Genomic DNA, 16,973 nt, shown 5'->3' with positions numbered 1-16,973 from the left:
CTAATCGTGTTCCGATCAGGAGTCGGCCGTGTTCCCAGGCGCCGATTCCGGCCGGCAGTCCAGAGACTCTTCCAGGAACCGCCTGGCATCCTGGCCGCGGACTTCGGCTGGTCTGGCGCTCGCGTCTCCCTCCTCCCACCTCTCTCCTCCTCTCTCCGGGATCCGTGCCTCACTCAGGGGCGTGTCCTGCCCTACCTCCCTTTCACAGTGGTCCACTCATCCTGTTACAGCGACAGCGGTGGCGGTGGCGGCGGCAGCCAGAGCGAGAGCAGCGGTAGCTCGGGGTTTTCAGAACGAGCGGCAGCAGCTCTGTGGGGGCACCTGTGCGACGCAGAAGTAGAAGGACTGGGGGTGGGGTTCGTGCCAGCCGCTGAGCCCGAACGGAGGGGCGCTTCCCAGCCCCTTAGGATTACACTGCTCTGCAGAATCTCGGCCCGGAGCTGGGAATACCGGTGGGGTGTCATGTGCAGGGCCGGCTAGACGGCTGGGGCAGGGAAACATTTGGTCCAAGTGTAGAGAGGCAGAGAAAGCTGTGTCTGGGACCATGGCAGCCTCTCGCCTGGACTTTGGGGAGGTGGAAACTTTCCTGGACAGGCACCCAGAGTTGTTTGAAGATTACTTGATGCGGAAGGGAAAGCAGGAGATGGTGGAGAAGTGGCTGCAGAGACACAGTCAAAGTCAGGGGGCTTTAGTGGCTGGCACAAGCGGCGTGGCTCACGGCGGTGGCAGAGGTAGTAGCAGCAGCGTTGGTGATGGCACCGGAACAAATGTCTCTGCTAGCAGCCAGCACACTCTGGGTGGTGGGGACTCAGGTGGGGTTCCCCTGAATCCCAGCTGGGCCAGTGGCAGCCGCAGCGATGGGAGCCTGCAGCGGAGAGCTTCTCAGAAAGAGCTAAGGAAGAGTTTTGCCCGCTCCAAGGCCATCCACGTGAACAGGACCTACGATGAACAAGTGACCTCCCGGGCCCAGGAGCCCCTGAGCAGTGTGCGGCGGAGGGCACTTCTCCGGAAGGCCAGCTCCCTGCCCCCCACCACTGCTCACATTCTCAGTGCACTGCTGGAATCGCGGGTGAATGTGCCTCAGTACCCCCCTACCGCCATGGACTACAAGTGCCACCTCAAAAAGCATAATGAGCGTCAGTTCTTCCTGGAACTGGTCAAGGATATCTCCAATGACCTTGACCTTACCAGTCTGAGCTACAAGATCCTCATCTTTGTCTGTCTCATGGTGGACGCTGACCGCTGCTCTCTCTTCCTGGTGGAAGGGGCAGCTGCTGGCAAGAAGAGCTTGGTCTCCAAATTCTTTGACGTGCATGCAGGAACCCCACTGCTGCCCTGCAGCTGCACAGAAAACTCAAATGAGGTGCAGGTCCCCTGGGGCAAAGGCATCATTGGCTATGTCGGGGAGCATGGAGAGACGGTCAACATTCCTGATGCCTACCAGGTAGGACTTTGCATTGTTCCCTTCCAGAGCCCCATTGGTCTGGGAACCAAACCTTCTGTTACCCTTTGGCATCCAGGAACACATTAATGTAGACTCTTCACAATATGAATTTTGCTATTTAAATTCCTTCTGAGTTTAGACTAGTTAGAATGTTACTATACTATCTTTGATCTAATGGTCTTTTCCTAACACACAGTGGCTTGTGGAATATTCATATATCACAGGGGCTACGTTTTGTACTCAATAATACCTCGTGTTTCTCTGTCAAGATACCTTGTCTTTAAGAATATCACAGAATGGTTTTAGAATGCATTTGTTAGGTGCTAGAAAAAGATGTCTACTCCAGAATTCCAGTGTTAGTCTGAAGAAAATGGGCATGTTGGTGTCTCTGATGTCATTTTGGGACCGTAATGCATTTCATTCTCATTCAAGATTGGGGAGAGATCATGAGTTCCAAGGTAAGGAAGACGAGGAAAAGAGGAGGAAAGCCAGGGGAAGAATGGGCCTCTGAGCCATTTATGCCTTTTTAGCATCTATTTTAACTGTTTCTGTTGTTGAGCTGAGAGAGGCTGGACAAATTGAGGGGTTATTTAGGCTTGAATCCAGCATTATCTGCAGTCAGCTTTTGACAGGACTGAGCAAGTAGGTTTTTAGTTTGTGAAACAAACAAAAAATGGATAATTTTCTAGCAATTCCAAAGGCAATGAGCAGGGTGAACATGCTAGTTTCAGGGGGAAAAGGAAACCCACCATGCTGTCATCTGCCTTTAATTTTCACAGTGATTTCAACTTGCTATTAGATCCCGAATCTGAAAGCCAGTCTGTTCTAATTTCTTCAGTATCTATTCACTGAGCATAATGAAACTGGATGCCACTTTCTATGGGACTTCTTTGGTGTTCATAATAGTGGAAAGTTCTTATCCTTGGTCATGCAAGTTTTGTAGTCATTTGATGAGCTCTTCTTCCAGTTGTCTAATAAAGCTGCATGTTTCTCTAGAGTTTGTTGCTGTTGCTCAGAATAGCAAAAGTGGTGGGAAGGACACTAAAGGTAAAATTTTCTCTATTTCTTCTGAAAGTTGGCAATATTATGTAGAAAATTGACGAGCTTGTACTGAAACCAAGTTTCATGTTTTTGTGAGATGTCTATCAATATAACGCTTTAATATTAAGGAATGCCTATCAAAATACCATTTTATTTACTTTTTTATTTATTAGATGCATTATTCACTATATCCTTCTTAAAGACTTTGATAGGTTTAGGACAAGCAAGCAGTGAGTGATCTTTAAGAAGTGTCTATTTCTGTATAACCCTAGAAAGCCATGGGAAGAAATAAAAGCATTTAATAATTGATATGTTGAAGATTCTTTAAAAAGTTGAACAATCACAAATTCTTCTCTTTCTCATTATTTCCACATCCTTATTGTGTGCTTGGGCTAAAAAAAATCCCTTCCTAGTAGAATGGCTTGTTATAGCCCAGAATTGCACTCTTTTCTCTTTATTGTCCTTACTTTTCTTATTCTTCCCCAACTGATTTTCTCCATTTCTATAGCTTTTGTTTCTTATTCCCCTCTGTCAGCTCCTAACTTTTATTTAATACTGTTCATATACTGTCTTTTCTTCAAGAGCATAATACTCAGCTTCCTCAGCAGTTAACTTGTCTTCCTGCTTCCTAGAATTGCGGCTAGAGGTGTTACCACAGGCATAGAAAATCAGGTTTTCAGCTGTTGATGTTTCTTCAGGGCCCTACTCTACTCTGAAGACAGAGGGTAAAGGAAAGTTGCCTTTTAATATTTGGGAGCTGACTTTGGGAATGGAGAGTTCTTCTTTTATCCCCCCAGGGTAGTAATGATGGCTGTAAAGACTAGGTTGTTGGGAGGACTGGCAAAAGGCAGGGAGGGGAAGTGTGTTATAGAGTTGAAGATCTTGGTTCACTCTTTGTCTTCATTTTGATCTGCTTAGAAAGTTTCTCTTTTCTTTCTCCATTATCTTCTACCATATATGTCTGTATTTTTAACCTGGTGTGTTTTTCTTCATTTTTACTTCACTACTTTTCTTCAATAAAATTACTTTTTTTTCTTTATTATGGTACACCTGTCACCATTACTGTGACCCTGGGAGAATTTCTTGATCTCTGAGTCTCAATTTACTCATATGCAAAATTGGAATAATAACACCTCTGTGGTCAAGATTATTGTTTTGAAAATAAAATGAGATATTGCATTGAAGCCCCCAAAACAGTACCTGGCACACTTTAATTATTCAAGAAATGGTAACAGTTTATGATGACCATGGTGATATCTAGTTTGCTAGTATTCTTTTTCTTTCTCTTTGTCTAATTTTCCATTTTTTTTCTCCTTATCTGGGGCTGAGATATGAACTCAGCACATCCTGACCAGCCTTATCTTACCCTAAGCAATACTCCACCCTTAAGTTAAATATTTTAGAACCAACTTTACATTCAAGGAATATAGAAATAGCTACTCTTCCACCTTCTGCTTAAGATTCCTCTAAATGTGATTGATAATACTTGACCATATACTATCCTATCAAAAGTTCTACATTTTGTTTCTTTTAGAACTCATGCAATATAAAACTTTTTATAGAGTTGTATTAATGTTGCATCCTTCCCAAGTTCTAGTGTTTTCCCTTCTCCTCTCCATTTCCTGCTGTTACAGATTTCTCTTAATGAAAATTGACGACCTTCCAAATGGATGTTCTTTTATCACAATATTGTTGTAATTCTGAGAGTATACATAAACATCTTGAAGTTTCCATGTAAAAATATAACCATCCTCCCTGATTCTTTATTAACTACTATATTTTTAAGGTGTTTCTTGCTCAAGATCAACTAGTGTGCTTTTTTTTCTTCAGGAGATGAACTTTGAAGAACTTATCACATGGAGTTTAAAAATTTAATTATTTGATAAGTAAGATTGATGATCCTCTTAGAGGTTCAGAATATGGGTGAGAGAAAGGCATTGAAAACACTTACAAAATTATAATAAACATGGCATCCCAAAGTCAAGAGTAGACTAATGAACTACTAAAGTAGAATAAAAGTTTTGACAGCAAAAAAACCTTCACAGTTTATTTCATTATTTTTCATCACTTTCCTCAATTAGTCCTAAAAATCAGACTTGAAATTAGGAGACAAATAAAGAATTGCAAGTGAAAAATAATTTATTCTGCATGTCCAGTATCATAGTGACTGCAATCTACCTTTTTTCCCTGTTATAAGTTATTAAACAACCCACTTTAATATAGTAATGAAAAAATAGCCCTCAAGAGGTTGAAAATAAGAGCACTCAAGTAACAGGTGTTCTCTTTGAGGTTATTCTAAACATTCAGAATACAGAACTTTAAACATTAATAAAAAGTGTGAGATGATATTTTTGTTAGCGTCGATAATGATGATACAGGTGTTTGATGGGCTTTTGGTTTGAAAAGCAGCCAGGATGTTTTGTTAGGTGAGCTGAGAGGAGGAAAGGGGATGACGCAGAAGGGTTATGTAGGTGTGCCAGGCTTTCAGAAAGCCTGATCTATTTGCACAACAGATTCATTTATTCATCATTTCCAACAAACATACACTATACACTGAGTGCCTATTATACCTGAGCCCCGGGTAGGGGCCCTATGGGTGTACAAAACTAAAAGGACATGCTTCTTGCCTTCTAGGTACTTCCAAGTTCTTCCAAGTACAAGGTTTTGTACTGTTCACAAACAACTAATGTCAAGCTGTACTACTGATAAATTGATAAATAAATGACACAAACTAAATGGCATTAGTCACAGAGGAAAATGGAGTCACATTGTGACTTGGATCATTATAGAAGACTTCATGGAGGAGGTGTCAGTCAAGCTGGGAAGAGAGTTAGGTTTCACTGTTGGAGATAGCTGTGGAGTAGGGGAAGGCATCCAGGTACAGCAAAATGGCTTTAGCAGAAACACAATAATGAGCAACCCAAAATATGTATAGGGGATAGTGAGTGGTTTAATTTGGCCAAAGTATTGCATATGCTATAGAATGGGTATGCAAAAATAGGATGGGGGCAAAAGAAGAAAGAACCTTGAGTACCTGACTAAAGAATTTGAGCTTCACTAACAGTAAGCCACAGGGAGCCCTTGAGAACCTTTTAGCATGGTCAGAGTGGGGTTTTGGGTAACCTGGTGGCAGTGGCTAAATGGATTGAACAAGGGGAGACTCAAAGCTGTGAAAATAATTAGGACTCTATTATGATGGACTGGTGGAGCCAGATGAACTACTGAACTAAAGCACGAACAGTAGGAATAGATAGCAGAGGACAGATGGGGTTGTCCTGCAGGTGTGAATTTGGGCAAGGAGGGAGGGAAGTCAGTGATGACTCAGAGATTCTACACCTGAGAAATATGGAGAAGGGTAAAGACATCGTTAAAAATAGTTCTTCCTATTTTGGATGAGTAGAGATTCTAAGTAGAGCCAGCTACATAATTTGTGGAGCTCAGTGAAAAATGATTAAGCAGGAGCCTGGCTGGAGGTGGAGAAGTCAATTTTCCCTTCCCAAGGGTCTGCTTCTCCAACCCACAGCAGATGTGTGACCCCCAAGTGATTTTAACCTCCATGCTGAGAAATTCTCAGTACCTGGATTGGGTGTGAGTGAGAGGCCCTTGCTGAGTTGCCTGCTGAATGTGCCATAGTGCTGCCAGCTCTGGGTGGGGATGACCACAGCCTTGCTCCTCTTCATGACGGCATGGGGCATGCGCCTGACCCTCCCCCCACTCCCACCCAGGCCCCAGCCAGGAGCAGAGGGCAATGGCAGATCAGTTGGGCCTCACTCTCAACAGTTTTGACCTGCTTGTGGCTCCTGGTCTCAGGGAAGGGCTGACAAGGGGGTAGGCTGGGTGGGGCCCGGGGTACCAGGGAGCAGGAATCCATGGCCAAGAACCAGTCCTGGGCAGGCAGTGGGAGGGGAGACTGAGTGTGAGCCAAGGCTCCAAGCTCTGGACTCATACACTATTGTTCTGTTGGACTTCATTTACAAAGCACAAGTTCAAAGATAAAATTATTGAGAATTTCACACAGCACAGCATTAAACCTCAAGCAGGGAGCGCCTGTGCAACTGCCCTGGTCACATGCCCAAGAAGCCGGCCCTGATTCTGAGTCATAGTGAGTCTTAGGTGGAAAAGTTCAATTTTATTCCAGCCTAGTATCTACTGCTTTCGCATGGCCTCAGCTCCATTCTAATTAAATTCCGTGCCATTTTCAGTGGCTGGATAGTGCTTTTCTATTTCTGTGTTTTTCATCCTTTCTGCCAGGACTCCTCTTTCTCCATCTTTGTTCATTCAGATCTTGCTCTGCCTTCTCATGATATAAGAAAGGAGAGCTGATTGCTTCTCCTTGAAGAGAAGAGATGAAAAACCAAACAAAAAATTATACTGGGAGTTATATTTAAGAATGCATTGCACTGGGACTTCCCTGGTGGTGCAGTGGTTAAGAATCCACCTGCCAATGCAGGGGACACGGGTTTGATCCCTGGTCCGGGAGGATCCCACATGCCGCGGAGCAACTACTCTGTTGAGCCACATGAGCCACAACTGCTGGGCCTGTGCTCTGGAGGCCGCGAGCCACAACTACTGAGCGCATGTGCCTGGAGCCCGTGCCCACACACTGCAACGAAGACCCGATGCAGCCAAAATAAATAAGTTTATATATAAAAAAGAATGCATTGTACTATACTGCTATTATATATAAAATATTAATGTAATGATATTTAATAACTTATTTTCACTGAACTTCATTTTTAATTTTATTTTAGAATGATTTCCATTGAAATAAATATATTTAAAAGTGTTTGGTCTCAGAAGGGATTAATTTCATGTATGTAGAAGATTCAGTGGTGAATATGCTTATTCCCTGATAAGCCAGCGATGACCGACATGGGTCTATAGTCCTGTGATTGAATTGCTGAGATTTGCTTAAAAGGCAGATGTTGCTTCCACTCCAACACTAGAATTACAAAGGAGTTTCATGAAATCTCATTTCAACTTTGCACATAGTGTTTTAAAAATTCCCTCAAGCCCACAACCATGTTCACTAGTCCAGAACCTGAATTGATTTTGTGTTTGAAGCAGGAAGCATTTGCTGTTTCAGCCCCTCTTCCTGACAGACACATGATCATAAGAAACACAGTGACAAATTGCATTTGCTGCTTTGAACATGGGGATAGATTATAGAAAAGTACAGTTCCTACAGAATCATGGGGAGGTAATTTAAGGTTAACTTAATTTTTTCCCAGCCCATAATCTAAATGTTTACTAATCTGACCAATTTATTTTGGTTCCTGAGGTTTGGGTCACCCATTTATTTACAGGGCTGGCTTAATTTGGAAGTTAGTGTTTCATGTTTCGTATAGTGTTGAAGAGTCGTATGAAGCTTTCCTCTGAAATAGCTTTGAGTTGTTTTATGGAAAGTCAACAAGATCCTTGAGGTCCACTACTTGCTACTTCAGTCACTTATTTTAAGGGTAGTTTGCATTTAACCACATTCTTTTGGAAGGTGGAATTTGAATCACAGAAACAGTTTAGTCATAAAAGAGTGGGTTGGATTTCTAATATTTTAGGAGAAACTTTGGTTTCCGATCATTCACAGGCATTCAGGCTAAATTTATTTGTTTATTTATTTATTTTTAGGATTAAAATAGTAAAGATGTTTTCCTGGCGTAAAAAATGTGTATTTTCTATAATTCCAAGAGTTTCTTATTAATTGGTTGTTTCAGCGGCTGAACAGTGGTTTCACATATTAATGATAAATTCTGTTTTCTTTCCTAAAACATAGCTTTAGGCTGTTGCAAGTTTAGTTCAAAAGATCTTTTTCACCTGAGTGAAAAAAATGAGGAACCTTTGAGATACCTCTTTAGGGTATCAAGTTTTAAAAAATGTAAACATGATAGAAGGGAAGTGGAAGCTCCACTGTTGATTAACAATAACTCTATTTATGGAGCACTAACTACGAGCCTGGAATTAGCTCTTCAGCAAGCATTGCCTCTTTTAATCCTCTCAACAGTCCCCATAGGTAGCTTATTCCCACCCCCATTTTACAGAAGGAGAAACTAAGGCTTGGGAGGTTAAGTAATTTGTTCAAAGTCACTCAGCTGGTAAGTGAGGGAGCTGGGATTCAAGCTGAGGTCTTCAGATTGCAGAACCTTCATGCCCGGCCACTCTTGTTGTGACCTCTGCTGACCATTAACTGTTGGGTGTACATTCAGGTCTGTCCCTTTGCTTTCTCCTTTTCTCTGCCAGTTTAAATCCTCTCATCCCTTAAAGCCCATCTTCATGAAACTCTTGGTGATCCTCGCCACATCCCACGTAAACTGGATATAATCTCTCCCTCTTTTGAACTTCTGTAATGCTTTAAATATACTCCTTTCTATTTTCTTAATATTATAAGTGTTTGGGTATATAAATGACTACTTGACTGTGAACTCAAGGTCATGACTTCTCATTTTTCACTGCACTATAGGGCTTAATGCAAGGTTTTCTATTCAATTGAGTAAAATTACCACTGATACCTCCTTGTGTGGTCAGTTCAGCCACCTCTAAGCAGAAATTTCAGCCTATTCAGCCAATATAGCTAATATTATTCAGCTAATATAGACAGTTAAACCAGGAAATTCATTTCATGAACACATCTTTTAATTATTTGGACATTATTTTATAAATTTTTAAAAATAGAACTTATAAAGCCCGGATAAATGGTGAATTATCTGAACTGCTTTTCTGCATTAATTGATCTTTCTTTTAAAAATTTATTTTATTTATTTATTTTTGGCTGCGTTGGGTCTTTGTTGCTGCACGCTGGCTTTCTCTTGTTGTGGTAAGCGGGGACTACTCTTTGTTGCGGTGCGCAGGCTTCTCATTGCGGTGGCTTCTCTTGTTGCAGAGCACGGGCTCTAGACGCGCAGGCTTCAGTAGTTGTAGCGCACGGGCTTAGTTGCTCCACGGCATGTGGGATCTTCCCAGACCAGGGCTCAAACCCGCGTACCCTGCATTGGCAGACGGATTCTCAACCACTGTGCCACCAGGGAAGCCCTGCATTAATTGATCTTTATGTTAATTGCTGGGCCCTCATCTCCTCATCCCTTCCATTGTTTTCCTGTTTGTTTTTTTCTTTCACTCCATTTCATGTGGAGACCATATTATAGAGAAAGTAGGCTGTCGCTGACCAAATGGTAACAACTAGCAACAGCCCACTGCCAGCTTCTTCTAGGCAAAAGCATTGGATGAAGCATGACTGTTCCAGCTAACTAAAATTTCTAGTTTTCTCATGACTGCTTCATTCATACAGTATAACTTACTGAAGGTAAAACCCCTTCCAGCATTAGGCCTTGAAGATGTTAGGAATTTTTCTTTGAAAATATTTTCAGATATGGGAGATTATATTGACCAACCTTATACTTATTTATAATGGGCTTATGAAGTCCTATTATTATATTGACCAACCTTTCAGGAACATTGAATTTTCAGGTTTATTGATTACATATCTTATGTTTCATATACGCCCAAAAAGTCTCATAAAACTTTTAACTTCTGAGATGGTTGCCTTTACATCCTACTCTTTCCAAGATGTAGTTATTTAGATATGCATTGAGCATGTCCAAGTGAGAGCATCTCTATCCTTTCTGATCCTTACAGTAATCAAATTTGGCTGTTGGCTACACCTCCTCCTCAGTCCACCTCCCAGAAGAAATAATAAGGTATTTAAGGGTAAAGAGTATAGCTAGTCTTGCTATGTAGAAATTAACTGCCACTCCTAGATCTGAAGAGGAGAGTGCAACTACCAGAGCCTCTCTCTCAGAGGTTCTGAGAGAGAGTTACAGCAGTGGGAGAGCCAGAGCTGTGGCCCTGGGAGAGAGGAACTCAGACACTGGCAAACCATGACCTGGACGAGAGAGAGCCGGGGAAACATTACCCTCCTCACAACCTCTGTCTCCTGCCAGCGCCACTCATTGGTTGAACCCAGCCTTGCTTGAGGCCAAGAGGGCAAAGGGAGCCCTGGTGCAGTAGGTCATAGGAGTCAGCCTTCTGGCACAGAACAGGGCAGTGAAAGGTGGCAAGTGCATCTGGAGAGACAAATGGGGACTATCCAGAGTCACCAGGGATATTAGTTTACTCACCAGGGATGTAAGTATAGGAAGCCCAAGTCGGGTAGTAATATCCTTCACTGAACACTAAATTTCATCAGTCTATAGAGCATAGTGATTGAAATCTATCGAAAACAAGTTCAGAAATGCTGTAGTGGTATTTGACTGTCTTATTCTCTCCAAGTAGTTTTGTTTATTCCTGGCATCCTATTTCTCAGAAGAAACCCTATAGGAGGGCCAAAGACACCTGCAGGGAAGAAGTGACATTGGTCTAGTTTATGGAACCTCTTCCCTGCAATGCCTAATTAAGCCCATTTGTTTGAGAATTAAAATCTTAGATCACTAATCACTTTGTTAAACTGTAAAGGACATCAGAGTGTAAGAGAACATGTTCTAGACTTGGAAACAGGAATCTTGGACTCTATTCTCAATTCTGCCTTAATTTTTTCAGCTATAACATAAGGATGATATGTTCAGACACATCTAGCCCATATGGTATTTTGTAAGGATCTAATCATTTGATTCTAATGAGATAATTGGAAAGCATATTTAAAAGGGTAAAGTAAGAAATGTAAGACCGCTCTCTCATATCGTCCCAGCTTACCCGTCCCCCTCCCCGTGTCCTCAGGTCCATTCTCTACGTCTGCATCTTTATTCCTGTCCTGCCTCTAGGTTTATCAGAACGTTTTTTTTTTTTAGATTCCATTTATATGTGTTAGCATATGGTATTTGTTTTTCTCTTTCTGACTTACTTCATTCTGTATGACAGACTCTATGTCCATCTACCTCTCTACAAATAACTCAATTTCATTTCTTTTTATGGCTGAGTAATATTCCATTGTATATATGTGCCACATCTTCTTTATCCATTCATCTGTCAATGGACACTTAGGTTGCTTCCATGTCCTGGCTACTATAATAGTGCTGCAATGAACACTGTGATACATGACTCTTTTTGAATTATGCTTTTCTCAGGGTATATGCCCAGTAGTGGGATTGCTGGGTCATGTCATCGTTCTGTTTTTAGAACTAATACTGTTCTCCATAGTGGCTGTATCAATTTACATTGCCACCAACAGTGCAAGAGGGCTCCTTTTCTCCACACCCTATCGAGCATTTATATTTTGTGAATTTTTTGATGATGGCCATTCAGACTGCTGTGAGGTGATACCTCATTGTAGTTTAGATTTGAATTTCTCTAATGATTAGGGATGTCGAGCACCCTTTCATGTGTTTGTTGGCACTCTGTATATCATCTTTGGAGAAATGTCTGCCTAGGTCTTTGGCCCATTTTTAGATTGGGTTGTTTGGTTTTTTTTGATCTTGAGCTGCATGAGCTGCTTGTAAATTTTGGAGATTAATCCTTTGTCAGTTGCTTCATTTGCAAATATTTTCTCCCATTCTGAGGGTTGTTTTTTCGTCTTGTTTATGGTTTCTTTTGCTGTGCAAAAACTTTTAAGTTTCATTAGGTCCCATTTGTTTATTTTTGTTTTTATTTCCATTTCTCTAGGAGGTGGGTCTAAAAGGATGTTGCTGTGATTTAAGTCATCGAGTGTTCTGCCTATGTTTTCCTCTAAGAGCTTTATAGTGTCTGACCTTACATTTAGGTCTTTAATCCATTTTGAGTTTATTCTTGTATATGATGTTAGGGAGTGTTCTAATTTCATTCTTTTACATGTAGCTGTCCAGTTTTCTCAGCACCACTTATTGAAGAGGCTGTCTTTTCTCCATTGTATATTCTTGCCTCCTTTATCAAAGGTAAGGTGACCATAAGTGCCTGGGTTTATCTCTGGGCTTTCTTTCCTGTTGCATTGATCTATATTTCTATTTTTGTGCCAGTACCATACTGTCTTGATTACTGTAGCTTTGAAGTATAGTCGGAAGTCAGGGAGCCTGATTGCTCCAGCCTCCGTGTTTCTTTCTCAAGATTGCTTTGGTGATTCAGGGTCTTTTTTGTTTCTGTACAAATTGTGAAATTTTTTGTTCTACTTCTGTGAAAAATGCCATTGGTAGTTTGGTAGGTATTGCATTGAATCTGTAGATTGCTTTGGATATTAGAGTCATTTTCACAATGTTGATTCTTCCAATCCAAGAATATGGTATATCTCTCCATCTGTTTGGATCATCTTTAATTTCTTTCATCAGTGTCTTATAGTTTTCTGCATACAGGTCTTTTGTCTCCTTAGGTAGGTTTATTCCTAGGTATATTCCTAGGTATTTTATTTTTTTTGTTGCAATGGTAAATGGGAGTGTTTCCTTAATTTCTCTTTCAGATTTTTCATCATTAGTGTATAGGAATGCAAGAGATTTCTGTGCATTAATTTTATATCCTGCTACTTTGCCAAATTCATTGATTAGCTCTAGTAGTTTTCTGGTAGCATCTTTAGGATTCTCTATGTATAGTATCATGTCATCTGCAAACAATGACAGTTTTATTACTTCTTTTTTTTCAATTTGGATTCCTTTTATTTCTTTTTCTTCTCTGATTGCTGTAGCTAAAACGTCCAAAACTATGTTGAATAATAGCAGTGAGAGTGGGCAACCATGTCTTGTTCCTGGTCTTAGAGGAAATGGTTTCAGTTTTTGACCACTGAGAACCATGTTGGCTGTGGGTTTGTCATATAGGGCCTTTATTATGTTGAGGTAGGTTCCCTCTATGCCTACACTCTGGAGAGTTTTTATCATAAATAGGTGTTGAATTTTGTCAAAAGCTTTTTCTGCATCTGCTGAGATGATCTTATGGTTTTTCTCCTTCAGTTTGTTAATATGGTGTATCCCATTGATTGATTTGCATATATTGAAGAATCCTTGCATTCCTGGGAAAAGCCCCACTTGATCATGGTGTATGATCTTTTAATGTGTTGGATTTTGTTTGCTAGTATTTTGTTGAGGATTTTTGCATCTATGTTCATCAGTGATATTGGCCTGTAGTTTTCTTTTTTTGTGACATCTTTGTCTGGTTTTGGTGTCAGAGTGATGGTGGTCTCGTGGAATGAGTTTGGCAGTGTTCCTCCCTCTGCTATATTTTGGAAGAGTTTGAAAAGGATAGGTGTTAGCTCTTCTCTAAATGGAAACAGCCAATTTTATTCTTTAGATATTGCCTCAAAATAATCAGAATCAAGCATTCATGTATGTATCAATAGGAATATAACAATATTAATTGCTTCTTGTAGCAACCTTGCGAGGTTGTATAATTTAATGCGGAATCATATGGAAATAATTTAATGGAAAATGATATGAAAGATATGAAAATATAAAATGAAATAGATATGCTTTCTCTCTAGCAAGTGAAGCCAAAATTTACTTCCAAGTCACCTCCTCTCTTTACTCGTGGCTGTTGATATGAGCTTCCTCCTTGATTGCTACCTGTGCACCTACCACAGTATCTGGCATATAGGGCATATAGTAGGTTCTTTTTAAATTATATTTGAATGAAGAGAAGAGCCCTTATTACAGCCTTTATTTCATCTCAAGAGTAACATACACTGATGGGACCATTATGTCAGTTCGAGTGTCTCAACAGTGGCACTATTGACATTTTAGACTGGATAATTCTTCGTTGGGGGAAAGGGGGGCTGATCTGTGCATAGAAGGATGTTTAACAGCATCCTTGGCCTCTGCTCACTAGATGCCTGCCAGTCCTGACAATTAATAATGTCTCCAGACACTGTCAGTTGTCCTCTGCGGGCAGTTCCTCCCCTTTTTAGAAACGGCTGATGTTGAACAATTTGGCAATAATCATGTACTGCCTTAGGAATATTTACAACTTTTGATGTAGCAATTCCAGATCGCCCTAAGGAAATTTTTATGGGTATGTGCAAAGATTTGTCTATATGAATACTCACCACAGTCTTATTTATAATAGTGTAAACATATCAACCCAAACATCCAACTAGAGGGTTGGATAAATAGACTATGATACATATAAAATGGAATATTTAATCAGAGGAAATTGCTCAGACACTATTAAGTGAGCAAAGCATATTTAGAAAACAATAGCACCCCAGTTTTCTTAACAGTAACAACAAAAGCATGAGATAAGGGGTTGAGTTTACAATCAGACAGACTGGATTCAATTCCCAGTTCTACCACCTAAAAGTTATATCATATTTCACTTCTCCAGTTGTTAGTTTCTTCAATCCTAAAGTGGGAATATTGATTCCTGTCTTAAAAGGTTGTTCTCAGAGTTAAATAAAATTATATATGAAAAGTTTAACATTCTGTTTGTTACCTTTTGAAGACTCAGTGAAAAGTAATTACAGTAGCGCCTGCGGAAAGGCGATAAGCCAAAACATTAATAGAGATGATCTCAGAGTGGTGGGCTTATTTTTCTCTTCTCTTTTGTGTTTTCTATTTATTTTTCTGAAATTTCCACATATGTATTAATTGAGTAACTGTAGTTGCTTTAATAAATACACCTCCTAAGCGCGGTGGCACACAGTGGTAACACAACAGAAGCTTATTTCTCATTCTTCCTAAGCTCAGCAAAGTCTTCCTGATTGATGGGTAGCTCTCCTCCAAGAAGGGATTCTTTCCTTCCTAGGTCTTCACACCTTCAAGCTGGGGCTTCCAAGGTTGCCCTCAGCATCAACATCTTTTCAGCAGATGAGGGGAGAAAGAAATGGACAAATGAAGCAGGAGGACTTTGTGGGTCAGGTCTGGAAATGGCACATATCATTTTCTGCTCCCATTTCATTGATTTTCTAGACTCTAGAACTCAGGCAGGTAGCCATACCTAACTGCAGGAAGGCTGGAAAATGTAGTGTAGCCTTGTCCCAAAGTGACTCCCAGCCTCAGATCCCATCTAACTAATTCATGTAGCTCAAAGTGCAGGACCTTCAAGTGGGAAGCCGTCTCCTCTAGTGGATCCCCCTGGTTTTCACAGGCTGGGATTCATGTACATGATTAATTGCCTACAACAAGATTTGAGAGGGAAAATCAGCTGGGCTTTGGAAAAGGGGGAGAAGATTCTTGCTGTTTTATTTGACGTTGTTGAGAATGGATTCAAGAATAGGACTCTGCAGGCAGGAAGTTTGCTAAGGAGGTTGTTGCCTCTAAGCTCAAAGGTCTGAGGGTTAAAAGGTCAAGGAGTGGGGCCAAACCTGCCTACATAATTTGTGGGACCCAGAGAAAAATCAAAATTGGGGTCTTGGCAGAGATCAGGGAAGTCAGTCTCCCCAGGCCAGCCACCAGATTGCAGTCTCTGTGCCAGAACATGCTCTCTGTCCCTGGATCATGGTTGGGTGAGAGGCCACGGCAGAGTTGCTTACTGAGCGTACCGAGATGCTATCAGCCTGGTGGGGACAGCCAGCACGTTATTTCACCCTGAGACATTTCAGTATCCATGCCCGTGACCTCGCTGGGAATGGAGAGCAACATCAGAATGTGGACACCCGCCCCCATCACATCACCCGTCAACCAGACCCTGTTGCAGCCCTGGATAGAGGAAGTAGAGGTCATGGGGCTGAGGCAGGGATGGGAGGCTGAGAAACCATCAGGTAGCTGGATGGTGTGTGAGCCCCCGGAGCATGTTCCATCTGACTTAACCTACAAAACAAATTCAACTTAAACTTCAAGTGGCAGGACAGGAAGGGGTCTTCTCAACATGGGGCACTGTGACTACACTGGATGCTCATCCATAAAGCCATTTAGGGTTGGCACCTATACTTTGACTTTAAGAATAAACAATGAGGATGGCAAACTCCCCATGAAAGTTTTTTTCCCACTTACTTCTGTAGCACTTTGCCCATATGACGCTTGCTATTTATTCAATTTTTGGTAATTTCAATTTTGGCTCACCTGTCTTTCTCTCCATTAAGCTGTGAGCTCCTTGAGGGCAGGTGCTATGACTTTCTTAGCTTTGTAGCACCCCGTGTGTGGCCCAATGCCTAGCTTGTAGTTGGGTACTCAACAGATACTTGTTGCGTAAATAAGTGAGAAAAAGGAATGTAATTGAGAATTTGGTCACAAGGGCAAGTGGCCTAGGTACTAGTACCAGGTTACAGGTCAGATTAAGACCAGGGGTTTAGCTAATAATGCTGAACTAGGCTACTTATAGGCCAAGGGTCCTTTCATTGTCCTAAGCAGAGGGAAGGGTTGGGTTCCCAGGTCAAGTGTCAGGTACAGGGCTCTAGTGGTCCAGGCTCTGAAAGTTAGAGAGATGAAGGCACAAGGAACCAAGCATTTCATCTATTATCAGTAAAAAAGAGGAATTAGCAGAGTTGGGAGGATAAGTGAAAGAGAAAAAGGATACCAACTATGACAGCAGTCCCAGGGCTTTGAGAAAATAGTGATTATGTAGTTAATAATGGCAGCGTTGGAACAAAGAGGATATTGTCTACTTTTCATATGTTTATTTAAATGGCAATAGTGATGTCTTTTAGGCAAGGCAGGTGATTTGCTAGGGAGAGTAT

General features: G+C 41.2%; 1 protein-coding gene across 1 annotated transcript in view; it reads left to right on the top strand.

Annotated features, from left to right (window-relative positions):
• Positions 1 to 544: 544 nt before the first annotated feature.
• The window catches only part of PDE11A (phosphodiesterase 11A), a 406,648-nt gene continuing 390,219 nt past the window's right edge, over positions 545 to 16,973 (top strand). The window contains exon 1 of the mRNA XM_024732913.1: positions 545 to 1,444. Coding sequence (XP_024588681.1) covers positions 545 to 1,444 — 900 coding nt within the window. The remainder of the gene's footprint in view (positions 1,445 to 16,973) is intronic.

The sequence above is a fragment of the Neophocaena asiaeorientalis genome, unplaced genomic scaffold (assembly GCF_003031525.2).
Source record: "Neophocaena asiaeorientalis asiaeorientalis breed wild unplaced genomic scaffold, Neophocaena_asiaeorientalis_V1.1 scaffold96, whole genome shotgun sequence".
In the NCBI taxonomy this organism is placed as follows: Eukaryota; Metazoa; Chordata; class Mammalia; order Artiodactyla; family Phocoenidae; genus Neophocaena; species Neophocaena asiaeorientalis.
Note: the sequence above shows the minus strand (reverse complement) of the source record. Positions and strands in the feature narration are given on the sequence as shown.